Source organism: Carcharhinus amblyrhynchos, unplaced genomic scaffold, assembly GCF_965287045.1.
Source record: "Carcharhinus amblyrhynchos unplaced genomic scaffold, sCarAmb.v2.hapA chromosome_576, whole genome shotgun sequence".
Lineage (NCBI taxonomy): Eukaryota > Metazoa > Chordata > Chondrichthyes > Carcharhiniformes > Carcharhinidae > Carcharhinus > Carcharhinus amblyrhynchos.
Genome location: NW_027650316.1, coordinates 4,906 through 32,109, shown reverse-complemented (window position 1 = coordinate 32,109; position 27,204 = coordinate 4,906). Strand labels below are relative to the sequence as shown.

Genomic DNA, 27,204 nt, shown 5'->3' with positions numbered 1-27,204 from the left:
CCTAATCTGGGAGCCGATGCTGGGGTAAGGCACTTCCAACTCGGCCAACCCAGGCAAAATTCCTGCCCTTGCTCCATCCCCTATCAGCCCAAGGACTCGAAACTGACTCTCCTCACCCACCAAGGCGCTCCTCCGAGCGGCCACACTTTCAGGTTTCACCGTAAGGCGCGCATTAAGCTGCTTCCACTCATTAAAGCCCAAATGCAGCCGCCAGCCTCGGCACCGACCCTCCCGCAGCGCGGCGCTCCCTCGGCACCGACCCTCCAAAGGCACACTTGTTTGTGTCACCGGTGATCCACTGGCCCCAGCTTACGGGTGAGGAAGGGTGGAGGGAAGCCGTGTGAAAGTATTTCAACCCCTGTAGAAAATAGTCGTGCTCTGATGAATCACAGGCAAGAAGGAAAGCAAGACTCCAGTTAGGGTTTTCTGAACAGTTACACAAAATAATTTAGATTTATTGCAGTGGTTATCACATCATCATCAGGAACGAGAGTCCGGGATCTGTCCGGAGAGGCCGGTGACCTGCGACCCCTGACCCCCAACTGGTTTGGAGGTCAATTCCAGTGTGGTCTTGCGGCTGACCCCTGGGGACAGGAAGTTCCCCCTCGGAGGAACTCTCCTCCCTCCCACGCGTCAGGGGATGGTGGGCTCTTGTTGATGGTGCCTGGGGCGTAAATTCCAGAACATTCCAGGCCCCTCCCTGCCAGCACCAGGGTGGATTGTCACTCGCAGAGTCCCTCCTCCAGCCTCACGGCCTGGGTGTGGTGCTCACTCAGTTGAGGGAGAGGTCCATGGCAGCTGCGAGCGTGTCGGACAGCTTGGTGGCAAGTTTGTCTGAAAGGGAAGGTCAAAGGTCAAGGGACGCGTGTTTCTGTGTGGGAATCAGAGGAGGTTTAAACCCCCCAGTGTCCAGCTAACCTCCCGCATGGCTGAACATAACTTAAATATAAACCAAAGACACCCCCGCACCACTACACCGCTCAACGCAAGTGAAATAAAAACCAAAAACACCAATGCCTTGCCCCCAACACCCCCACCTTCTCCCCCACCCCACCCCGCTCTTTATCACACCAGGATTCCGCAGGAGATTGCTGTGTATAAATTGGCCAGCTTTCCAAAATTGCAACCAACTCTCCCTCAGCACTGACCCTCCCACTGTGCGGCGCTCGCTCGGCACTGACCCTCCCACAGTGCGGCGCTCGCTCGGCACTGACCCTCCCACAGTGCGGCGCTCCCTCGGCACTGACCCTCCCACAGTGCGGCGCTCCCTCGGCACTGACCCTCCCACAGTGCGGCGCTCCCTCGGCACTGACCCTCCCACAGTGCGGCGCTCCCTCGGCACTGACCCTCCCACAGTGCGGCGCTCCCTCAGCACTGACCCTCCCACAGTGCGGCGCTCCCTCAGCATTGACCCTCCCACAGTGCGGCGCTCCCTCGGCACTGATCCTCCCACAGTGCGGCGCTCCCTTGGCACTGACCCTCCGATGGTGCGGCTGTAGTCCAGGGGGTTGTGATGTTGAGCTGTGAGTGACACTCGGAGTGCCAGTCAGTCATATTCAATCAGTGAAGCTGAGCAGTGTGAACTTCCCGGGTCCCCAGAGGGGGTTCGACAGGGGACAGTGGTGATGCATGCAGGGTCTGTCTGTGCCTGATCCACACCCACCTCTCTCTGGGGGAACCGACTGGCTGTGAAGCCACCACAGCCGAACAGCCAGAATCTAATAACTGCCTGTTTGTGCACGAACAGAACCCATCGCACCTCACATTAAGAAGCAAAGGTTAATGTTCACGTTACACTGACAGAGGGGGGCGCACGCAGACAGACTCACAGAGATACCCACTTGCCCGTTTCTGTAACCGTCTCCTCCGCTTGTTGGCTGCTTGCAGAGCCTGCCCCTGGCACAAGGGATCGATTTGTCTGATCACCTGCAGGTCTGGGAGCTGTGAAACGGCCATGCCTTTCTCTGTCGCCTCTTTCTGCTTGTCTCTCTCACCTCCGAATGTCACCGTCATCCTTCCCAACTGCTGAGAGACAAGGACAGGTCATTCGGCCCATCTGCACAGTGCTGGTGTTTCCCACCCAGTCCAGCCTCCTCCCGCACCCCCTACTTCATCTTCCCCCCTCCTCCACCCTGTATATCCTCCTATTCCCTTCTCCCTCGTGATTATCCAGCTCCCCACTCCCCTTATTCCCATCGACACGATTCACTTCAGCCGCTGGCCGTGTGGGAGAGTTGTGTGCAGTGTTTACCGTTGAGTCCTGGGTGTGGTCACTATCCCCGTCCATGGCCTCGCTCTCCTGCGTCACCTTGTCCTCCTCCATTTCACAGCCAGGGGGCAGAGAGTCCTCTCCACTGGTCAGTCCGGCCATCTCCATGCAGATACCGTCCTCTCCCGCTGGACACTCCACCTCTGCAGCAGAAATACGGAGTTGTTACCGATCAGCCCAACACTTCCCCTCAATGCCTACCGTCATGTTGTGCTGTGTCAGCGCCGAGGGAGCGCCCGCACTGCGGCAGGGTCAGCACCGAGGGAGCGCCCGCACTGCGGCAGGGTCAGCGCCGAGGGAGCGCCCGCACTGCGGCAGGGTCAGCGCCGAGGGAGCGCCCGCACTGGGGGAGGGTCAGTGCTGAGGGAGCGCCCGCACTGGGGGAGGGTCAGCGCCGAGGGAGCGCCCGCACTGCGGCAGGGTCAGCACCGAGGGAGCGCCCGCACTGCGGCAGGGTCAGCACCGAGGGAGCGCCCGCACTGCGGCAGGGTCAGCGCCGAGGGAGCGCCCGCACTGGGGGAGGGTCAGTGCTGAGGGAGCGCCCGCACTGGGGGAGGGTCAGTGCTGAGGGTGCGCCCGCACTGCGGCAGGGTCAGCACCGAGGGAGCGCCCGCACTGCGGCAGGGTCAGCACCGAGGGAGCGCCCGCACTGCGGCAGGGTCAGCGCCGAGGGAGCGCCCGCACTGGGGGAGGGTCAGCGCCGAGGGAGCGCCGCACTGCGGCAGGGTCAGCGCCGAGGGAGCGCCCGCACTGCGGCAGGGTCAGCACCGAGGGAGCGCCCGCACTGGGGGAGGGTCAGCGCCGAGGGAGCGCCGCACTGCGGCAGGGTCAGCGCCGAGGGAGCGCCCGCACTGCGGCAGGGTCAGCACCGAGGGAGCGCCCGCACTGCGGCAGGGTCAGCACCGAGGGAGTGGTGTGAGGAACATGGTTGGGGAAAGGGACAGCAGTGAAGTCCTGTCTTTCAGGATGAGATGTTAAGCCTGAAGGCTTAACTCTGGGGTGGAGTGATAAAGAACCCACGCAGTTCTCGAAGCAGAGTGGGTTTGTGAGGTGGGGGGGCAATGGGTTCATTTCCATCCACGCACCAGCTCGTGTCCTGGGGCTAATAGTTATTCCCCAACCAACATGACTCAAAACTAGATCATCTGGGTGTTCTAGCACAGAGTCTGTTTGTGGGATGATGCTGTGCACAAATTGGCCATTACTGTACTGTCTGTGAGGGGCTTTGCGATATCCGGGGCTGCTGGAAGATGCTGGAATTAACCCTTCTGTCTGGTTACTCACTGCTCAGCGACTCCTGGTTTCCCTTCTCCAGCTCCTCGATGTCGAATGCCTTGCCGAGCTCCGCCACGATCTCCGCACTGATGTGTGTTGGGAGGGTGTGAGTCTCTGGCGGGTGTGTGAAGTAACAGATCTTGCCACTGAGGAGAGAACGCAGAGGATTTCACTCGGGGAAATGTAGCTGAGCGCACTCCAGACCCCTCTCAGAGGGAGCACTGCACTGTGGGAGGGTCAGTGCCGAGGGAGCGCCGCACTGCGGGAGGGTCAATGCTGAGGGAGTGCCGCACTGTGGGAGGGTCGGTGCTGAGGGAGCGCCGCACTGTGGGAGGGTCGGTGCTGAGGGAGCGCCGCACTGTGGGAGGGTCGGTGCTGAGGGAGCGCCGCACTGTGGGAGGGTCAGTGCTGAGGGAGCGCCGCACTGCGGGAGGGTCAGTGCTGAGGGAGCGCCGCACTGCGGGAGGGTCAGTGCTGAGGGAGCGCCGCACTGCGGGAGGGTCAGTGCTGAGGGAGCACCGCACTGTGGGAGGGTCAGTGCTGAGGGAGCACCGCACTGCAGGAGGGTCAGTGCTGAGGGAGCGCCGCACTGTGGGAGGGGTCAGTGCTGAGGGAGCGCTGCACTGCAGGAGGGTCAGTGCTGAGGGGGCGCCGCACTGTGGGAGGGGTCAGCGCTGAGGGAGCGCTGCACTGCAGGAGGGTCAGTGCTGAGGGGGCGCCACACTGTGGGAGGGGTCAGTGCTGAGGAGGCGCCACACTGCAGGAGGGTCAGTGCTGAGGGAGCGGTGTGAGGTATGATGTTGGTGGGGTTGGGGGTGGGGTGGGGCGCAGTGTTACCTGGTCCAGTCGGAAAGGACGGTCCTGGCTGCTTTCTCGTGATCCGGGAGTCCTCCCTTCTTCAGCTTCCCAAGCCGACGGGCCAACAGTGCCAGGAATTCCCGCGTGTCCCGGAACTCGGGAATGTTATAATGCCGTTTGACCTGGGGGCAGAGAAAAGGCTGGTTTAGAAACTGGTGTTGGGAAAATGATAAGAGTGGCAGTAAGACGTAACACGAGGAAGTTACCGATTCAGTCTGACTGGGACTTGGGAAGGAGTGGATTGCAGAGCTCAGCGTACCAGGAGGTTCCCCTGGGGAATTCCAGCCTCCAGGACCAGAATCTCAGCTTTCAGTGCAGCTGCTTATAATCTCCTCGATTCCACACCCATTGCAACACTTTGAAAAATCCTAACCCCAGGTTCCATTGCATTTCTTTATTTGCTCTTTCTGTTTTTCCTGTTTCTCTCCTAATCCCTGTATTCTGCATTCCGTTGTCTGATATCCTGCCATTCACACCTCATCGATCCCCATCTCCGCTCTCCTTACCTGTCCCGTTATCAACCTGAACCCTTTTGCCATTTATGGCCCTCCATCTACCATAGACCATCCTTTTCCCTCCATCTCCTTCTCCAAACTCCCTTCCCAAAAACCTATTACATTCCCAATGTTCCTCAGTTCTGATGGAATGTCATTGAACTTTATAATTAACTCAGTTCCTCTCTCCACAGATACTACTAGACATGCTGAGTGTTTGAAAAATTTCTATTTTTCTCTGACTGACAAACACTGACCCTCCCACAGTGCGGCGCTCCCACAGTGCGGTGCTCCCTCAGCACTGACCCTCCCACAGTGCGGCGCTCCCTCAGCGCTGACCCTCCCACAGTGCGGCGCTCCCTCAGCGCTGACCCTCCCACAGTGCGGCGCTCCCTCAGCACTGACCCTCCCACAGTGCGGCGCTCCCTCAGCACTGACCCTCCCACAGTGCGGCGCTCCCTCAGCACTGACCCTCCCACAGTGCGGCGCTCCCTCAGCACTGACCCTCCCACAGTGCGGCGCTCCATCAGCACTGACCCTCCCACAGTGCGGCGCTCCCTCAGCACTGACCCTCCCACAGTGCGGCGCTCCCTCAGCACTGACCCTCCCACAGTGCGGCGCTCCCTCAGCACTGACCCTCCCACAGTGCGGCGCTCCCTCAGCACTGACCCTCCCACAGTGCGGCGCTCCCTCAGCACTGACCCTCCCACAGTGCGGCGCTCCCTCAGCACTGACCCTCCCACAGTGCAGCGCTCCCTCAGCACTGACCCTCCCACAGTACTGGGGATTGGACATCGGCCCTCGGGTGACAGTGACCATCACTCGCCTGTTCCTTATTGCATCGTCGCAAGATAGCAGCGACAGGTTCCACCGGGTCCACTAGCTGCTCAATCTTCACACAATTACGCAGAATCATAGCGGCATCCGATGTAGAGGTTGCCATAACAATACCAGGACAGTCCAGCAGCTTGACATGCTTGTCGAGGTGAACCTCCTGCATGCACCTGCACAGGATTAGATACAGAGTAAAGCTCCCTCTGCACTGTCCCCATCAAACACTCCCAGGACAGGTACAGCACGGGGTTAGATACAGAGTAAAGTTCCCTCTACACTGTCCCCATCAAACACTCCCAGGACAGGTACAGCACGGGGTTAGATACAGAGTAAAGCACCCTCTACACTGTCCCCCATCAAACACTCCCAGAGGGGTGCTTGGAGCAGGAACTTGCAGGCGGTGGGTGTTCCCCATGGTGTCTACTGCCCTTGTCCTTCTAGGGGTAGGGGTGGTGGGTTTGGGCAGTGGTGTCGAAGGAACCTTGGCGAGTCACTGCGGTGCATCTTGTAGAGTCAGAGTTTTACAGCATGGAAACAGGCCTTTCGGCCCAACTTGTCCATGCTGCACCTTTTGATTTAAAGCCCCAAAGCTAATCCCAATTGCCCACATTTGGCCCATATCCCTTTATATCCATCTTACCCATGTAACTGTCTAAATGCTTTTTAAAAGACAAGATTGTACCCGCCTCTACTACTGCCTCTGGCAGCTTCTTCCAGACACTCACCACCCTCTGTGTCAAAAAACTGCCCCTCTGGAGCCTTTTGTATCTCTCCCCTCTCACCTTAAACCTCTGCCCTCTAGTTTTAGACTCCCTAACCTTTGGGAAAAGATATTGACTATCTACCTTGTCTGTGCCCCTCATTATTTTATAGACCTCTACAAGGTCACACCTCAGCCTCCTACACTCCAGAGAAAAAACTCCCAGTCTATCTTGTAGATGGTCCACACTGCTGCTGTGCGTCAGTGGTGGAGCGAGTGATGGGTAGATGGTAATGGGTCTGTGAGATATGGGCGACAGGGTGGGGAAGAGGCTGTACTGCACGGACCGTTTCCAATGGATGAAATGTGGAATACTGGGAGACGTTGGTTCAGTGAGGATTGCCGGAACTATCTGCACACACTTCAGTGTGAACCGTCTCCAAGATAGACTGGGACCTTTTTCTCTGGAGTGTAGGAAGCTGAGGGGTGACCTTATAGAGGTCTATAAAATAATGAGGGGCACAGATCAGCTCGATAGTCAATATCTTTTCCCAAAAGTCGAGGAGTCTAAAACTAGAGGGCAGAGGTTTAAGGTGAGAGGGGAGAGATACTAAAGTGTCCAGAGGGACAACTTTTTCACACAGAGGGTGGTGAGTGTCTGGAACAAGCTGTCAGAGGTAGTAGGAGAGGATGGGAGCAGGGGGCAGTGGGGGGGTGGTGTGTGTGTGTGTGTGTGTGTGTGCTTCTCACTCACCTGGTGACTCCAGGAGTGGCGCCAACACTGCAGGCCCGAGCTCTTTTCAGGCTGTTGATTAAACTGCTCTTCCCGACATTTGGAAATCCTGGGAATATTGAAACACAGATCAGGCACGCAGACACAAGCATTGACAAGAGAGTCACTTCCCCCCCTCACGTACACACACACATGTACGTACACACACACACACACACACACACACACAGACACAGGCGACAGTTCAATGTACAGGCGCCCGGAAGTGCCATCGCCGGATGTTCTGTTTGTACACAGGAGGGCGTCAGTACATCAGCGCCGGGGGCCAGGGAGGGGTCAATCTGAGGCTGCTGGACAATAACCCCATGCCCCTTCACCTCACAGCCTGAGGGGCAGCCCCTCCCCACAAACACTCCTCGCCCCCTGAACCAGCATCTCAGCCTGGGGGATGATGTGGTCAAAGGTTAGAGGTCAACACAAAGTGCCAAGGGGTCGCCACTCTAGACATGTGACCACCCACCCCCCAACACCCTACGCCCTCCAATCCCACTCCCCTCCCCCCCACACCAACAGCCTTCCATTCCTTGTGCAGTCAGCCCCTCCCCCATCTCTCTCCAACCGCCATTTTGGTTTTCCGAACTGGGGGTAGGGGAGGGTGTGTGTGTGTGTGTGTGTGGGGCGTTGTGGGAGGTGGTCCACCCGACTGCAAACCAGGAGAAGACAACCTTGTCAGGTCTTCCCCATTCTTCCGTAAATGTACGAAACCTCCCCACCTCCATTCAATCGATCTCCTGCCCAGGCCCCTGACAGGGGTTGACTGGGCCTGAACCCCATCTGGAACCAGTCCTCAATTTTGTTTGTCAACCTCAGCAGTGTCTGTGGGATGGTGGAGGGAGTGGGGTGGAGTGGGGTGGGGTGGGGTGGGGTGGGGTGGGGGGATGTTTGATGTAGGGTTAGAAGGTCAACACAGAGCGCCAGCCTCCCTGGACAGATGGAGAGAGAGGGCACGTCCTGGAGGCCGAGACGTCCTGCCACCTTCTCCAGACCTGCGACCAGGCCAATATCCACTCACCCACCTGCAACTTGTCCGCCATTTTGATTTGTATGAAGCAACTAACTGCATTGTGGTCACGTTTGCCGGCGACACAAGGTCCCCTGGGGAAGTGAGCTGTGAGGAGGATACAAAGGTTCTGCGCATGGAGGTTAAATGAGCGGGAATAAAAATTTGGCCAGTGGGAAAATGTGAGATTGTCCACTTTGGCAGGAAGAATGGAAAAGCAGAGCATTGTTTCAGTCGAGTTACTGCCAACGAACGCAAAGATTGGCCGGAATGGAAGCTGTGAGGTGGACACAGTCCTCAAAACCATATTGTAGAAAAACATCTGGTGGGTGGAGATTCACCTGGGAATATGTGAGGGTGTCCACTCTGGCAAGCAGTGTAGAAAAGCAGCGTATTATTAAAATGGAGAGATTATGGAATTCTGTGGTACAGAGGGATCTGGGCGTCTCGGTACTCGAATCACAAATGATTGGGAAGACAAATGGAATGTCCTTTATTGCGAAGGGGTAGATGGAGTATAAAAGTTGGGAAGTCTCGCTCCTGCTGTACAGGAAGTTGGTGTTTCCACAGCTGGAGTACTGCAAACAGTTCTGGTCTCCTCACCCTTACTGAAGGTGGGATCTACTCACATCGGAGGGCGTTCAGAGAAGGTTCACTGGACCAATTCCTGGGGTGAATGGGGTATTTTGTCTTATGAGGAAAAGGTTGAGCAGGTCAGGGTCTGAACCCGTTGGAGTGTAGTAGAATGAGAGGGTATCTTATTGAGTCTCTCAGATTCTGAGGGGGGGGGGTGCAGTTTGACAGGGTGGATGCTGAGAGGATGTTCACCCCCCTCGTAGGGGGGAATCTAGAACTGGGGGTGGGGGGGGGTGGGTGGGCACGGTTTCAGAATGAGGGGGTCTCCCATTGAAGATGGAGATGAGGAGGAATTTCTTCTTTCTGAGGGTGGTCAGTCTGTGGAATTCCCTCCACTGCACCCCCACTCCCCCCAAGACTGCAGTGGGGGGCTGCGGCTCACTGAATACATTCAAGGGCGAGTTACACAGATTTCTGATCGACCTGCTTGGAGGGGGGGGGGGGTCAAGAGTTAGGGGGGAGACAGCAGACAGGAAAATGGAGTTGAAGCCACAATCAGATTGGATAGAATACGGGTGGGGCCGAATGGCCCTGCTCTCCTAATTTTTTCGTTGGCTGCAAAGTCCAGAACCTGTCCTGTCATGTTGGAAAGGAAAGTTGGCGGGAGGGCATGAGAGACGCTAAGAGTGCGAGGAGTGGGGTTGGCGGGGGGGGTAGAGACAGAGTGGGCCTGGTTTCATCACAAGGACCATCCCGTTCTGTAGCACCGACACCCTCCCTTCCCCCGACACCACCCAGCCGCTGACCCTCTTCCCAGTTACTCACCGACCACGCCCACGGTGATGGCGGTCTTGAGGTCGTGGCTCCGACAGTAACTTCCCAGCAGCCTCATCAGGTTGTCCGCTCCCACACAGGCGCTGCTCTGGAGGAGGTCCACACCAGCCCGTTCCACCGGCACTTTGCTGCAATGCTGTGGGAGACAGAGGGAAGATCCGGTCAGAGTTGGCCACCCGGAACTTCAGGAGGGGCCTCGAGTCTCGGCTAAACCCAGGTTCAAGACTGGCAAGGCCCAAGCAGGGGGTCACCTCCTATTCTGCAATCCCACCTCTCGAGGTCTCGGGGAGCGGGAGGAGAAGGTTTACCAGACGTTCCAGGGATGGGCAGAATTCAGTTCATCTGGAGAGAGAGAGACAGAGAGAGAGAGACTGGGAGAAGCTGGAATCGTTCTCCTTTAGAGCAGACATGGGTAAGGGAGGGGATTTAATTGGGGCCTTCACTATCACGAGGGGGCTTCGATTGAGCGAATGAGGAGAAAGTGTTTCCCCAGCAGCAGGAGGGTCAGGAACTGAAAATCAGCCTGACATCCAAAATATGGCCCTCGGCACTGACCCTCCCGCAGCGCGGCGCTCCCTCAGCACTGACCCTCCCACAGTGCGGCGCTCCCTCAGCACTGACCCTCCCACAGTGCGGCGCTCCCTCGGCACTGACCCTCCCACAGTGCGGCGCTCCCTCGGCACTGACCCTCCCACAGTGCGGCGCTCCCTCAGCACTGACCCTCCCACAGTGCGGCGCTCCCTCAGCACTGACACCTGTCTGTCAGTTCAGGATTTTGAGGTTAAGGTCCCTGGAATGAGTGGCTCGAAGAGACTATCTCACTCGGGTGCGAGTGACTGAGGGACTGCTGACTCCTTGAGTGCCCGGCGCAGGTGCCCTTCTCCAGTTGCGTGCCCTGTCTTAGAGGAATGTCATGGGAGATGTTGGGGGCTAGGATTGTGCCAGGGCAAGGTGGGCTGAAGGGCCAGGGAGCAGCCGTGTTTCCCTTCCCTGCAACCTGCTGGGATTCCCCGACTCAATCCTGGCAGTGAGTGAGGGTGGATATGGGCATGGGAGGGTCGATGATATGGGCGGGGGAAGGGTGGGTGATATGGGCGGGTGGGTCGTTGGCAGTGCGTGGCTCTCACCAGGTTCTTGTTCTGCAGCTGGGTGCAGGCTTTGAAGGCCACAGTGGGCATCTCGTTCCTCAGGTACTTCAGCCACTTCTCAATCACATCTTTGGCCACAAGGTCTATAAGAGAACCAACTGTCCATTACCACCTCAGGTCAGAGTGTAACAGCGCGTTCAGACAGAGGGAAACGGCCCCAAGCGATAAATCACACCACAGACCTGACCCCCAGCCACACTGGGAGACAGCAGAGACCGACAACTAAAAACTCAGACATCGGCTTATAAGGAGCGGCTTAAAGGAGGAGACACAGAGAGAGCGGGAGAAAGAGAGAGAGAGCGGGGAGAGAGAGAGAGACGGATGCAGACAGGGAGAGAGAGACACAGAGAGATAGAGAGAGACGCAGAGGGGGGGGAGAGAGGGACACGGGGGGGGGGAGAGAGAGACAGAGAGAGACACAGAGAGGGGAGAGAGAGAGACGCAGACAGAGGGGGAGAGAGAGACAGAGAGAGGGAGGAGAGAGAGAGAGACACATACGGGGGAGAAAGGAGAGAGAGAGAGATACATAGAGGAAGGGGCCGGAGAAAACAGGGAGACAGAAGGCAGACAGACAGAAAGAGACAGAGAGAAGGCAGACAGAGAAACAAAAGACAGAGGGGTGGAGAGATTTATAAATGGGATTCAAGAGCTTAGGGCTCCCCCGACAGCTGAAGGCACGGCCGCCAATGGTGGAGCGATGGGAATCGGGGGATGCTCAAGAGACCGGAATTGGAGGAGTGCAGAGATCTCGGAGGGTGGTAGGAGGTTACAGAGATCGGGAGGGTTATAGGGGCTGGAAGGGGGATTTGAACATGAGGGTTCAAATTGAGGGAATGGCTGCTGACTCCGCTGAATCTCTGAGCCCCCTTGTACATCTAGTGGGAGGGACAGGAGGAACAGAGATAAAAGGAGAGGTTAGTGGTGTAATCTCAGTCAGTAAGAGTGGTGGGATCGAGGTGAATGTGACCATCTTTAGCCAGAGAGTGGGGTGAATGTGGGACTCATGCCCTCAGCGAGTGGTTGAGGTGAATTGTGTCGATGTGTTTACTGAGTCATAGAGTTTTACAGCACAGAAAGAGACCCTTCAGCCCATCATGTTTGTGTGGGCCCATCAAGCACCTATCTCTTCTAATCCCATTTTCCAGAACTTGGTCCATAGCCTTGTACACTGTGGAGTTTCCAAGTGTTTATCTAAATATTTCTTTAGTATAGTGAGGGTTCCTGCCTCCCCCATCCTTTCTGTCAGTGAGTTCCAGATTCCCATCACCCTCAGGGTGGAAAAAGCTTCAAATCCCCTCTAAATCTCCTGCCCCCTGACCTTAAATCAACCCCCCCCCCCCATTACTGGCCCCTCTACTAAGGGGAAACATTCCTTCCTATCCACCCTGTGTCCCTTATAATTTTATACACCTCGATCAGGACCTCCCTCAGCCTTTGCTGCTCTGAGGAGAACAACCCCAGCCTAACCAGCCTCCCTCCATGGGCGGCTCAGTGGCACAGTGGTTAGCACTGCTGTCTCACAGCGCCAGGCACCCAGGTTCAATTCCCAGCTTGGATCACTGTCTGTGCGGAGACTGCACGTTCTCCCCGTGTCTGCATGGGTTTCCTCCCATGGTCCAAAGATGTGCAGATTAGGTGGATTGGCCATGCTAAATGCATGGGGTTACACTGACAGAGTGTTGGGGTTGGGCCTGGGTGAGATTCTCTTTCGGAGGGTCGGTGCAGGCGCGATGGTTCATCGCTGAAACGTTCCAGCCCAGGCAACGTAGATCCATAGAATCCCTACAGTGCAGGAGGAAGAGGCCATTCAGTCCATTGAGGCTGCACTGACTCTTCAAAAGAGCACCTCACCCAGGCCCACTACGCCACCCTATCCCTGTCACCCCATGCATTTACTCTGGCTAATCCACCCAACCTACGCATCCTGGGGAATCTCCTCTGCACCCCCTCCACTGCAATCACATACGAGAGTGCAGTGACCAGAACTGCACACAGTGCTCTAACTGTGACCAAACTGGCATTTTAGACAGCTCCACACAACCTCCCTGCTCTTATATTCAATGCCTCAGCTAATAAGGGCACATAACCGGAGTTGAGGGGGTTGAGCTATGAGGAGAGGCTGAATAAACTGGGCTTGTACTCGTTAGAGTTTAGAAGAATGAGAGGAGATCTCATTGAGACGTATAAGATGATGAATGGGATGGATAGGATAGAGGTGGAGAGACTCTTCCCGCTCAGAAAGGACAGTAGGACTAGGGGGCACAGCCACAAGATAAAGGGGGGGCAGTTTAGAACGGAGTTGAGGAGGAACTTCTTCACTCAAAGGGTGGTGAATCTCTGGAATTCTCTGCCCGTTGAAGTGGTGGAGGCTGCCTCGCTAAATATTTTTAAGACGCGGGTTGATGGGTTTTTGATAAGCGAGGGGATTAAGGGTTATGGGGAGAGGGCGGGAATGTGGAACTGAGCAGCGACAGATCAGCCATGATCTTATTGAATGGCGGGGCAGGCTCGAAGGGCTGGATGGCCTACTCCTGCTCCTATTTCTTATGTTCTTATGTTCTTATATCCCCTGTGCCTTCTGAACCATCTTAACTACATGTCCTGCTGCCTTCAGGGATTGATGGACATGGGCGCCAATGTCCCTCTGGTCCTGTGTACTGTCTGCATCTTACTGTCCATTATGTATTCCTTTGTGCTGTTAGTCCTCGCAGAAAGTATCACATCACACTTTTCAGGGAGAAATTCCATTTCGGCCCATTGAAGTGTGTGTGTGTGTGTGTGTGTGTGTGTGTGTGTGTGTGTGTGTGTGTGTGTGTGTGTGTGTGTGTGTGTGTGTGTGTGTGTGTATGTGAGTGTTTTGTTGGGGGAGAAACGCTGGATAAACACGTGAGAATGAAAGGAATAAAAAACAAAAAAATGCTGGAAAATCCCAGCAGGTCTGACAGCATCTGTGGAGAGAGATTCCTGCCAGCGGTTTGGGTCTGGATGACCCTTTGTCAGAGCTGGGTGAAAGGAATAGAGGGAGATGGGGGGGGGAGCGGGGAGGGGGAGATGAAGTAGAGGGGAGTGTAACGAGGTTCGAATGGGGCAGATAGACCAGCACAGAGCAGAGGGACTGAATGGGCTGGTTCTGGGGCCACACATTGCGTGCAGGACGGGAAGGAGGTGGAGATGGAGATCTGGACAGACTGATAAGACTCCGCAAGGCACAGCAGCCCTCACCGATCTTGTTGAGCACCAAGACTATTCGCTTGTTTGTCCCTGACTGAAGCACGGCCTGTTCCACCTGCGGACACCGACAGCCCAAAGGGTCCCTGCTGTCTAACACCTCCAGGATGACATCGGAAGCTTCAATGACCTGTGGGAGAACACGACAGCCTCTTACTCACGTTCAACAGAACCAGCATTTCCCCAGTGTCACTCTCTTCCTCAGCACTGACCCCCAGCGTCCCCACTGCCGACAGTGCAGTGCTCCCTCGGCACTGACCCTCCCTCGACAGTGCGACACTCCCTCAGCACTGACCCTCCCTCGGTAGCGTGGCGTTCCCTCAGCACTGACCCTATCACAGTGCGGCCCTCCCTCAGCACTGACCCTCCCACAGTGCGGCCCTCCCTCAGCACTGACCCTCTCACAGTGCGGCGCTCCCTCAGCACTGACCCTCTCACAGTGCGGCCCTCCCTCAGCACTGACCCTCTCACAGTGCGGCCCTCCCTCAGCACTGACCCTCCCACAGTGCGGCCCTCCCTCAGCACTGACCCTCCCACAGTGCGGCCCTCCCTCAGCACTGACCCTCCCACAGTGCGGCCCTCCCTCAGCACTGACCCTCCCACAGTGCGGCCCTCCCTCAGCACTGACCCTCCCACAGTGCGGCCCTCCCTCAGCACTGACCCTCCCACAGTGCGGCGCTCCCTCAGCACTGACCCTCCCACAGTGCGGCCCTCCCTCAGCACTGACCCTCCCACAGTGCGGCGCTCCCTCAGCACTGACCCTCTCACAGTGCGGCGCTCCCTCAGCACTGACCCTCCCACAGTGCAGCGCTCCCTCAGCACTGACCCTCCCACAGTGCGGCGCTCCCTCAGCACTGACCCTCCCACAGTGCGGCGCTCCCTCAGCACTGACCCTATCACAGTGTGGCGTTCCCTCAGCACTGACCCTCCCACAGTGCGGCGCTCCCTCAGCACTGACCCTCCCACAGTGCGGCGCTCCCTCAGCACTGACCCTATCACAGTGCGGCGTTCCCTCAGCACTGACCCTCCCACAGTGCGGCGCTCCCTCAGCACTGACCCTCCCACAGTGCGGCGCTCCCTCAGCACTGACCCTCCCACAGTGCGGCACTCCCTCGGCACTGACCCTCCCACAGTGCGGCGCTCCCTCAGCACTGACCCTCCCACAGTGCGGCGCTCCCTCAGCACTGACCCTCCCACAGTGTGGCGTTCCCTCAGCACTGACCCTATCACAGTGCGGCGCTCCCTTAGCACTGACCCTATCACAGCGTGTGCTGGATTTTGAAGCTGTTTTCTCTGAATCTGGCTTTGACCCCAGAATCTTCTGACACGGTGGAAACAGTGAAGATTTCTGAGTGGTTCTGATGTAGCATCACAGCCTGTGTTTTAGGGTTGTTTTATTTTGCAAGGAATGGAACACTGTACATAGTAGCCCACACTGCATAAATCTGGTGCCGAGGAGGAACTGTGTTCAATTTCAGCCTGTTCGACCACAAGAATTAATTGCTGTAGATAATCATGGGCCGAGGTCAGTCAGAGATTAATTGCTCCAGGACAATGAGAGATCAAAAGCAACTGATTTTGGGTGGTTGTGCCATAATACACAAAAATTCAAGGCAAGAGAGTCACTGACCTTTTTAAATTCCCTGTAGTATGTTTTCCGTGAGTTTTCGCTCTCCAGGTTCAGGTTGGCCTGGATGTCCTGCAGGTCGGTCTCCTGGGGTGAGAAAGTGGCTGGGCATTAGTTGGGACAATTAATCAATGGATCTTAAGGGTGTTTCCCCCCCCCCCCCACTAGATTCTCCAGCCAGGATGTCAGGAGGGACAGGGGGTATGGGGAGGGACAACCTTTCAGTGTCCAGAAAGAAATAGGAGCAGGACTAGACCAGACGGCCTGTCAAGCGTGCTCCATCATTTGATACCATCACGGTGACTATTTCCCGGCCCGCTCCCTCAATTCTACCACCCTTCCCGAGAGATCAAAAAGCTGTCCAATCTTAGACCTGAATGTCTCCGTCGAGGGCACCCTCCACAACCCAAGATGGAGAGAAGTATTGTCGGGTGGAATCCCAGATTCTCAACCCATCGTGCAAAGACATTTCTCCCCATCTCAGCGCTACACGATTGGCTCTCACCCCCACTTACCCTGAGACTGTGCCCGCCACCCCCTCTTCCCCACCGTGTTTTAGATTCCCCGCCCAGTAAAGACAATACCCCCCGCATCGCTCACCCTATCAAACCCGCTTCAGAATCTTGCACATCTCAACGAGATTGGCTCTCGTTCATCAAAACTCCGGAGAAATCCATATGATTTACTCAACCCCTCACCGTGGGACAACCTCCCCCACCCCAACTCTTCATCCCAGGGACCCTCAGTCTAATGACCCTTCGCTGCCCTGTCCTCCAATGCAAGTCTATCCTTCCTTAAAATGGGAAGACCGGAGCTGCGCACTGTACTCGAACGCTCTCATGATAAAGGCTAACATGCTACCCCCGCCACACCCCCCACTTTCCCCCGCCACCTACCCTACACCACACCCGCCCACCATGTCCCCCACACACCCCAGCGTTTTCAGACAGAAATCATCCGCCCAGTCTGTTCATGAATTCCATTCCCGCACCTTTGGCGGCCGGTCCTGAGCTTCCCACTGAGATTTCCGAGGAAATGCCCTCTCAGGGTGCAGGCACCCGTGCCTGTCCCTCATCGCCCTGTGAGAAGGTGGTGGGTGAGCTGCCATTTTGAACCTGCTGCAGTCCTGTGTGGTGTAGGTACACCCACAGCGCTGTTAGGATGGGAGTTCCAGGATTTTGATCCAGCCGCAGTGAAGGAACGCCTGATATATTTCCAAGTCAAGTGTTGCGGGGGGAGCTTGAACCGGGAAAATTGCAGGCAGTGGGGGCTCCCTGTGGTGCTGTCCTTCTTCTAGGGGGTAGAGGTGGTGGTTTGGGTGGCGCTGTCGAAGGAGCCTTGGCGAGTCGCTGCAGCGCATCTTGTAAATGGTACACACTGCTGCCGCTGTGCATCGGTGGTGGAGGGAGAATGATCACATAAAACTAACAAACCCAGTCAGGGCAGCAAGGTGCCTCTCAGCATGGCTTGGGCAAGATGTGTCGGTGTTACGCAAAGACTGATGCGGGCAATGGGACATAATGAATGATTTTGGTGCTGGGTGGTGTGGGGATTTTCACAGTGCAGGAATCCACCAGCTTACCATCTTCTCAAACTCTCGCTGCCTCTTCTGGGCATCCTGCTGCAAACCCTCCAGACTGCGGCGTTTAGACAAATCCTGCGCCCGAGCTGCCTTCTGTCTTTCCCTCTGTTCATCCATCTGTGAAAGAGAGAGAAAGAGAGGGTGGGCCGGGGGTGGGAGTGGGGGAACAGGGAGAGGGGTGGGGGGGGACAGGGACAGGCGGGCGAGAGAGAGAGAGAAAGGGAGAGTGTGAGGGATGGACAGAGAGAGTGAGAGACAAATGGAGGAAAAGAGAGAGAGAGAAAGCATGAGACAGAAGAAGAGGAGGGAGGTGGAGATTAGTGGTGAGGCCTGTACTTTTCACATTAAATTCAGCCGGGCCTGTCAAGAGGAGGGAGGGAGGGAATGACGAGATACCAGACTGATGTTAACTCAGACAGAATCTGAATATCACTGAGCAGAGATACAGAGAGATATGGCTTGTCGAATCTTTGCATCTTGCACTCATCAGGACAGACACAAGAATACCAAATTTCAATGGATCACCACAATTCGCACTGTGGGGGAAGAGGGTGCAGATTGGTCATTAGGTCGACACAGGTTGGTCAAGGTGTTGCCATGGAGATGACTATAGGCTCCTCAAGTACCTGGGAAATTTAAAACAGGCCCAAGGCTTGAGGGTTTTGTTTGCTGTGGATGTCGTCATCTCGAGAACAGAGAACTGAAGCATGTTCGGGGGTGGTGCAGGTATTAGCGCACTCAGGACTTGTCCACAAGTGCTGCCCGAGTTGCAAAGGTAGACAACTGAGGGAGGAGGAATGCGGAGAGGCAGTGTTTCAAAAGGGGAACTGGGATTGAAAAACAACATTCTCTGGCAGGACTGAGATGATGGGCTGAATGGCCTCCTGCATTCGAGGGGATATGGAACAACGCACAGAGATATAGACTCACCCTTTGTTTGCGTTTCTGGGCCTCTCGTTGAGCTCTTTCCTTAAAATGTGCAACATTTGGAACTCCCGGATCCTTCTTCAGCTGCTTCTGGCCTCGGCCCTTACAGGTGTGGGGAGAGGGAGAGACAGAGAGGGGCAGTGGGAGAGAGACAAGAGTGAGAGAGAGAGAGAGAGAGAGACACAGTCATTTTAACAGGCGGATCAAGCACAGCTTCCAAGCTTCACATGATTAACCGCACCCTCCTCAAGACAGGATCCTTCTATTCAATCCTCAGTCACTCTCGTCCACTCTTGAACCACAGATATGATCCAACCCACTCCAACCTACTCGGAGGCTTAAGTATCTCATCCAGGTCCCACACTCATCCCAGTCACAGTGCCGAGGGAGCGCCGCGCCGTCGGAGGGTCAGCGCCGAGGGAGCGCCGCGCCGTCGGAGGGTCAGCGCCGAGGGAGCGCCGCGCCGTCGGAGGGTCAGCGCCGAGGGAGCGCCGCGCCGTCGGAGGGTCAGCGCCGAGGGAGCGCCGCGCCGTCGGAGGGTCAGCGCCGAGGGAGCGCCGCGCCGTCGGAGGGTCAGCGCCGAGGGAGCGCCGCGCCGTCGGAGGGTCAGCGCCGAGGGAGCGCCGCGCCGTCGGAGGGTCAGCGCCGAGGGAGCGCCGCGCCGTCGGAGGGTCAGCGCCGAGGGAGCGCCGCGCCGTCGGAGGGTCAGCGCCGAGGGAGCGCCGCGCCGTCGGAGGGTCAGCGCCGAGGGAGCGCCGCGCCGTCGGAGGGTCAGCGCCGAGGGAGCGCCGCGCCGTCGGAGGGTCAGCGCCGAGGGAGCGCCGCGCCGTCGGAGGGTCAGCGCCGAGGGAGCGCCGCGCCGTCGGAGGGTCAGCGCCGAGGGAGCGCCGCGCCGTCGGAGGGTCAGCGCCGAGGGAGCGCCGCGCCGTCGGAGGGTCAGCGCCGAGGGAGCGCCGCGCCGTCGGAGGGTCAGCGCCGAAGGAGCGCCGCGCCGTCGGAGGGTCAGCGCCGAGGGAGCGCCGCGCCGTCGGAGGGTCAACGCCGAGGGAGCGCCGCGCCGTCGGAGGGTCAACGCCGAGGGAGCGCCGCGCCGTCGGAGGGTCAGCGCCGAGGGAGCGCCGCGCCGTCGGAGGGCCAGCGCCGAGGGAGCGCCGCGCCGTCGGAGGGTCAGCGCCGAGGGAGCGCCGCGCCGTCGGAGGGTCAGCGCCGAGGGAGTGACAACCAAACTCACTGCCTCTACCCCATAGAAGGCCAAGGGCAGCAGACCGCCATGGGGAACACCCATTGCCTGCAAGTCCCCCCTTCGACCCACACAAACACCGCATCCCTCCCCGCAGCCCCACCCTGACTTGGAAGTACATTGGCCGTTCCTTCACTGTGGTTGTGATCAAAAGTCTGGAACTCCTTCCTGTACACCTGACACCAGACTCCCAGTGTGAATGCTCCACTCGGAAGTCGCTCCATGGCAGGAGGCTGCCTGGGGGACGATGGAGACACTGGGATGGTGGGGGGACAGGGGAGATCAAACATCCCCACCAACAAAGATTGTTTCCTTCTCTCCCAGATCATCCAGGCTTCTGTCATAGATCACATTAAATCTGTGTCCAATTCCTGAGGACCCAGCCATACTAATTAGCAGCAAGAGTAAGACCATTCGGCCCCTCGAGCCTGCTTCCCCCAGGAATGTGGCTGATCTGACTGTTTTAAAGTTTACTTATTAGTCACAAGTAGAATTACATTAACACTGCAATGAAGTTACAGTGAAATGCCCTTAGTCACCACACTCCGGCGCCTGCTCTGGTGCACCGAGAGCGAATTTAGCCAATGCACCTATAACCAGCACCACTTTCAGCCTGTGGGTGGAAACCGGAGCAGCCAGAGGAAACCCACACAGACTTCGCATAGACAGTGACCTGAGCCGGGAATCGTACCTGGGTCCTTGGAGCCGTGAGGCAACAATGTTAACCACTATACCACCGTGGCCTCGACTCCACCTTCATAGAGTTCCTACAGTGCAGAAGGAGGCCATTAGGCCCATCAAGTGTGCACTGACAACGATCCCATCCAGGCCCTATCCCTGTAATGCAATGTATTTACCCTGCTAATCCTCCTGATGCTCATGGATAATTTAGCATGGCAAATCAACCTAACCTGCACATCTTTGGAATGTGGGAGGAAACCCATGCAGACGCAGGGGGAACGTGCAAACACACACATACAGTGACCCGAGCCGGGAATCGAACCCAGGTCCTGGAGCTGTGCAGCAGCACTGCTAACCACTGTGCCAACCATTGGTGGAGTTGGTGTAGATATATGGTGGTATAAAGGACATCAATGTTATTTTGTAGACAGATTGTAGTGTGAACTGTATCAATATTATCCTGTAGATAGATTGCAGTGTGAACTACATCAATATTATCTTGTAGGTAGATTGCAGCGTGAACTGTATCAATGTTATGTCGTAGATATATTGCAGTGTGAACAGTATCAATATTATCTTGTAGATATATTGCAGCGTGAATTGTATCAATGTTATCTTGTAGATATATTGCAGCGTGAACTATATCAATATTATCTTGTAGATATGTTGCAGTGTGAACAGTATCAATATTATCTTGTAGATATATTGCAGCGTGAATTGTATCAATGTTATCTTGTAGATATATTGCAGCGTGAACTATATCAATATTATCTTGTAGATATATTGCAATGTGATCAATATTATCTTGTAGATATATTGCAGTGTGAACTATATCAATGTATTTTGTAGATATATTGCAATATGATCAATATTATGTTGTAGATATATTGCAATGTGATCAATATTATCTTGTAGATATATTGCAGTGTGAACTGCATCAATATTATCCTGTATATATATTGCAGTATAAACTGTATCAATATTATCTTGTAGATATATTGCCGTGTGAACTATATCAATATTATCTTGTAGATAGATTGCAGTGTGAACTACATCAATATTATTTTGTAGATATACTGCAGTGTGAACTGTTTCAATGTTATCTTGTAGATAGATTGCAGTGTGAACTACATCAATATTATTTTGTAGGTAGATTGCAGTGTGAACTATATCAATATTATCTTGTAGATATATTGCAGCCTGAACTGTAGCAATGTTACGTTGTAGATGTATTGCAGTGTGAACAACATCAATGTTATCTTGTAGATATATTGCAATGTGAACTACATCAATGTTACTTTGTAAAGTATAAATATATTGTAAATTGAGTCCGATCCTGAACTAGGGACCATGTGGCTTTAACCGCAGCACACTCTGGGAGGTGTAGTCCGTCAACTCTCGCAATGCGCGCTGGGAGCTGTAGTCCCCGGGGCTCCTGCACAACAATACGCGGGCGGGCTCCGGGACTACGCTTCCCGTACAGCACCGCGGCATTCCCTCGGCGCACGCGCAGAGCAGGCCTCGGACGGGGGGGGGAGGCTCACCTGGCTCCGCTGCTTCCTCTGGGCCTTGGCCTGGCGCCGCAGTTTCTGCTTCTTCCCTGGAGAAGACACAATGAGGAGGTAAGGAGTTAATAGAAAATAAATCATATCCCGCGATCGCATCACTTCTCCCCTCCCAACGGGCAGGGGGTGGTACACTAAGGGTCTGTTTCAGACAGAACAGTTACTCACCACCGCGCGCCATCTTGAGCGGGTCGTATCGCCTCTTCAGCCGGCCGGACCTCCTACCGTAAAGTGGATCTTGGTGACACGTCCCGTCCTTGGCGTAAACGAATGCCCTTCTTCCTGTCTGTCGTAAGGGCTGGTGCAAAAAACACTTTACGACATTTTGGCCCTTGACATTGTCCAGTTTCCTTGGGGAGACTTGAAGAAGTGGTTGTAAGGCGGGGGGGAATAATTTTTATTTTTTAACGGATATTAGTAATCCTGCCTTCTTTCGCCGCCTCGGATATGCTCAAGCTGCACTCTAGGAGTGACTGACATCACCCCAGGGGGTGGCCAACCCATCCTACAGGAAGGCATCTCCAACGTGAGGGGTGGCCAAACCCCACTGACAGATGGACAATCCCAAAGTGAGGGGAGGCCAACCCCACCTATGGATGGACAACCCCAATGTGAGGGGAGACCAACACCACACACAGATGGACCACCACAATGTGAGGGGAGACCAACCCCACTTACAGATGGACAACCCCAATGTGAGGGGAGAGCAACCCCACCTACAGATGGACAACCCCAATGTGAGGGGAGACCAACCCCACTTACAGATGGACAACCCCAATGTGAGGGGAGAGCAACCCCACCTACAGATGGACAAGCCTAACGTGAGGGGTGGCTAACCCTATGAGTGGGAGCATCTCCAACGTGAGGGCTGACCAACACCAATGAGAGGGGTGGCCACAAACACACCTTCCCTTCTCCCCCTCTCCCCGGCAGGATTGTCTCCTGGTCTCCGGCTATTGAAGATGGATCGCCAAGACCTGTCCAAAGGGACATAGAGAAGTGAGTAGAGTGGGCAGATAGGTCGTGAAGCGCGAGGGTGATAATCAGTCACTTATCTGCAGCCTCAAGGGGCCAAGCTGTATAAGGCTGTGGTCAGACTCCATTTGGAATATTGTGAGTAGTTTTGGGCCTCATACCTAAGGAAGGATGTGCTGGCCTTGGAAAGGTTCCAGAGGTGGTTCACAAGAATGATCCCAGGAATGAAGTGTTTGTCATATGAGCAGTGTTTGAGGACTCTGGGTCTGTACTCGATGGAGTTTCAAAAGATGAGGGGGGGTCTAATTGAAACTTACTAAGAGGCCTAGATAGAATGGACATGAGAGAATATTTCCACTAGTGGGAGAGACTAAAACCAGAGGGCACAACTTCAAGAGTGAAGAGATGCTCTTTTAAAACAGAGATTAGGAAGAATTTCTTCAGCCAGAGAGTAGTGAACCTGTGGAACTCTTTGCCGCAGAAGGCTGTGGAGGCCGGGTCATTGAGTGTCTTTCAGACAGAGATAGATAAGTTCTTGATCAATAAGGGGATCAATGGTTATGGGAAAAGGCAGGAGAGTGGGGATGAGAAAACTATCAGTCATGATTGAATGGCAGAGCAGACCCGATGGGCCGAGTGGCCTAATTCTATTCCTATATTTTATGTTCTAAGGGGTCTAACTTCTGACTCCTAATTCAAATGTTTGTATGCTTACAGCTCTACAAGGGTTAAAAGCCAACCAGAAGATGGGAATTTTTTAAAAAATCAGCAAAGGATGACTTTAAAAATTAATAAAGAGGGAGAAATTGTGCAGATATATCAAAATGCATGGTAAAAGCTTCTGCACGTGTACAAACAGGGAGTAGCGAAAGACCCTTAATGAAAATACTACTAATACTACAAATGCTGGAAACCTTCAATAAAAACAGAAAATGCTGGATCTGGCAATATCCATGGAGAGAGAAACAGAGGTAACATTTGAATCCAATATAGATTAGGGCAGAATGGTGGCACAGTAGTTAACACTGCTCCCTCACAGTGCCTGGGACCCGGGTTCGATTCCTGTCTTGGGTCACTGTCTGGATGGAGTTTGCACATTCTCCCAGTGTCTGCATGGGTTACCTCAGGGTGCTCCGGTTTCGTTCACAGTCCAAGGATGTGCGGGTTAGGTGGATTGCTAAATTGTCCCTGGGATCGTGGTCGGTGCAGACCTGATGGGCTGAATGGCCTCCTTCTGCTCTGCAGGGACTCTATGACTCCTCTACAGAACTGAAGAAAACAAAGCATAGGAACAGGCCCTTCAGCCCACCAAGTCTGCCCTGACGCATGACACCGTTCTGAACTAGAGACCTTTTGCCTGTACGCTGTCCATATCCCCCTATTCCCTACCTACTCATAGAATCCTACAGTATAGAAGGGGGCCATTTGGCCCATTGAATCTGCACCGACCTCAAGCCCACCAAGGCCCTATCCCCATGACCGCATGCACTTACCCCAGCTAGTCCCCGACACTAAGGGGCAATGTAGCATGGCTAATCCACCAAACCTGCACATCTTCGTCAAGGAGCTCAGGAGAGATTGACAAAGAGGTCATGGACACAAGGCAAAGGGGGTGTTAATGGCAGCATTAACGACTAAAGCAGTGGCCTGAAGGTGCAAATGCAGATTGTGTTCGTAGAGCAAGGGTTAGTGCTCAGTGGAATCATAGAATCCTTACAGTGCAGAAGGCCATTCAGCCCATCGAGTCTGCACCAACCACCCAAGCCATAACCCCAGGGTTTTATTCTAGCTAGCGCCCCCCCCCCCACCCCGACACTAAGGGCAAATTTAGCATGGCCAATTAAGCTAACTCGCACATCTTTGGAGTGTGGGAGGAAACCGGAGCACCCGGAGGAAACCCACGCAGACACAGGGAGAATGTGCAAACTCCGCACAGACACTGACCCGAGGCTGGAATTGAACCCGAGTGCCTGGCGCTGTGAGACGGCAATGCTAACCATTGTGCCACCCATGGATAAGCAACGTGTCAATTGTTACTCCTTCTCCTTAAATTTAAGGTCTATTTTCACTTAAAAGGCTTTCAAAATAAAAGTATGCATCATTCTGAAAAAGATACAAAAGTCTGAGGTCACGTGCCAACTGACTCGAGAACAGCTTCTTCCCTGCTGCGGTCAGACTTTTGAATGGACTTACCTCGCATTAAGTTAATCTTTCTCTACGCCCTAGCTACAACATTCTGCACTCTCTCCTTTCCTTCTCTATGAATGGTATGCTTTGGCTGTATAGTGCGCCAGAAATAATACTTTTCACTATGGGGGGGGAGCGGGGTGAAGGGGCCTAGAGTCCACAACAAGGGTCCGGGGGGAGGGGGTGGTGGTGGCAGAAGCTTAAAGTAAGAATTGGGCGGGGAGGGGTGTGGAATGTCAGGAAGCCGTTCCCCACACAAATGGGAGCAGAATTCTGGCACTCTCTCCCCAAAAGCTGTCAAGGCTGTGGTGGGGTGGTGAAGAGAGAGAGGGAGGGATGCAGTTTGAAATTTCAACCCCAAGTGTTGTGAAGTTGACTTTATGAAGGTGTACAGACTGTCTGTAAAGAATGTAACATACTAGAGGGGAAACAGCAGTGTGTGGTCCCTTTAAAAACTGGTTTTGTTGAGTGCGGGGACGTACAGAGTACATGCAGACTCTTGGGTTGCAGCATTTGTTTCAGAGACCAAACAACAGGATTGCTTTGGTAACCAGCTCTGCAGGTTTTTGCATTTTGTTAGCCTATGAGTTTAAAGAAGACACTCAGCTAAAAGGGACCCATCAGATTTGAATTTGAGTATGCGTACAGGAATGTTGATAGGTCATCAGGAATATAAGAGAGGAACTCAACTGCCATCAGTCTGGAGTCCCACCAGGAGCAGGGCCCGATCACCTGAAGGGCAATTGGAACAGTTGGCTGTAAACTCTGCCAGCTTCAGACAGGGCTTAAGATAAATCGCCCTCTAACCAGCAAAAAAATTACCAAATAAGACAGTGCTTACAGACAGCGCACAATGACCGGAGAACTCCAAAACTTCCTAACGCCGTCAGACCTGGTCGTATATTTTCTCTGAGAGTGATGAAAGAACAAAGGAAATTACAGCGCAGGAACAGGCCCTTCTGCCCTCTAAGCCTACCCCATCCATGCTGCCTGACTGAACTAAAACCCTGCACCCTAGGGACCATATCCCTCTATTCCCATCCCATTCATGTATTTATCAAGACGCCTCTTAAATGTCACTATCGTATCTCAAATGCTGTTACTAAGCAAAAATTCTGTTATTACTGTATTGATAATGAATGTTCCTTATATAATTTGAACAGTGTTTCAGTTGAACTGTGCCTGGGTTCATGTGTTACTTGCTTAGTTAAAGTGTCTCCTTACTTAAACAAAATATCTTGTTAATTATTTATTTAAAGACACTGTTAGAGCTTTAGTTTAAAGACTCTCTAACCGTTTATTAAGAATAGCTAACAAGGGCGGCACGGTAACGCAGTGGTTAGCACTGCTGCTTCACAGCTCCAGGGTCCTGGGTTCGATTCCCGGCTCAGGTCACTGTCTGTGTGGAGTTTGCACATTCTCCCCGTGTCTGTGTGGGTTTCCCCCGGGTGCTCCGGTTTCCTCCCACAGTCCAAAGATGTGCGGGTTAGGTTGATTGGCCACGCTAAGAAATTGCCCCTTAGTGTCCAGGGATGTGTAGGTTAGAGGGATTAGTGAGTGTAATACGTAGGGGTAGGGCCTGGGTGGGATTGTGTTTGGTGCAGACTCGATGGGCCGAAGGGCCTTTTTCTGCACTGTAGGGTTCTATGATCTATGACCTTCCCAAATAATTGTAGCAGATCACAACGCAAGGTAAAGGAGATTAACCTCTGTATTGTAACACCCAGATTGATAGATTTTTGTTGGGTAATGGGGGAGGCTTTCAGGGTGATGGAACCGAGGCAGGTCCATGGCGTTAAGAACAGATCTGCTGTGTTGAATGGCTGAACAGGCTCAGGAGGGGCTGAATGGCCTCATATCCCGCATGTCCACCTCGGCTTCCCCACAGTTACTCCCCCCTCTGAAGTGAGAATCTAGAAGGGCAACAGTTGAGTTCCTCCCCCTGAGACTGCAGATGGCCGGCGCGGGTGTCTGGCTCCGCCCCGCGGCGCGGGTGTTTCACGCCTCTCACAGGGGCTCAATACAGACAACAACATGGCCCAACGACTTCAGTTTATTTAACCATGGGGTGTGCACACATGTGCACATGGATTATGCATGTACACAGCCTTGCACACATGGAAACACACTCGCACACGCACATGGCCACACATAGAAATGCTGACACATAGTCACGCACACACACTCTCTCGCATGTGCGCACAATCACTTACATGCAAGCGCACTGGTGTGCGCCCATATGCACACACTCTCACGTGCGCACACTTGCACGCGAGCGTGCACATGCGTGCAGCATACATCCATGCGCATACGCACATGTCCACCTGCATACTCACCCTCACATGCATGCGCGCATACAGACACTTGTGCGCACACGCATACACACACTCTCTTACACACACTCACATGCA

At 54.6% G+C, this 27,204-nt stretch overlaps 1 protein-coding gene across 2 annotated transcripts; it reads right to left on the bottom strand.

Moving 5' to 3' along the window:
- Positions 1 to 427: 427 nt before the first annotated feature.
- On the bottom strand, positions 428 to 21,857 carry gnl3l (G protein nucleolar 3 like). Of its 2 annotated transcripts, none has more exons than XM_080184136.1 (15): positions 21,800 to 21,857; positions 21,611 to 21,666; positions 18,149 to 18,247; positions 17,219 to 17,335; positions 15,640 to 15,723; positions 14,004 to 14,139; positions 10,761 to 10,864; positions 9,625 to 9,769; positions 7,185 to 7,272; positions 5,723 to 5,900; positions 4,382 to 4,524; positions 3,554 to 3,690; positions 2,252 to 2,412; positions 1,842 to 2,025; positions 428 to 834 (listed from the first exon to the last, which is right to left on the bottom strand). In XM_080184136.1, the coding sequence occupies exons 1-15, from the start codon at positions 21,810 to 21,812 to the stop codon at positions 773 to 775; spliced, it is 1,707 nt and encodes a 568-aa protein (XP_080040262.1). In that variant the 5' UTR covers positions 21,813 to 21,857; the 3' UTR covers positions 428 to 772. The 2 variants fall into 2 exon arrangements, with proteins under 2 accessions (XP_080040262.1, XP_080040263.1); XM_080184137.1 differs by having other exon boundaries at positions 1,842 to 2,022.
- Positions 21,858 to 27,204: the final 5,347 nt, after the last annotated feature.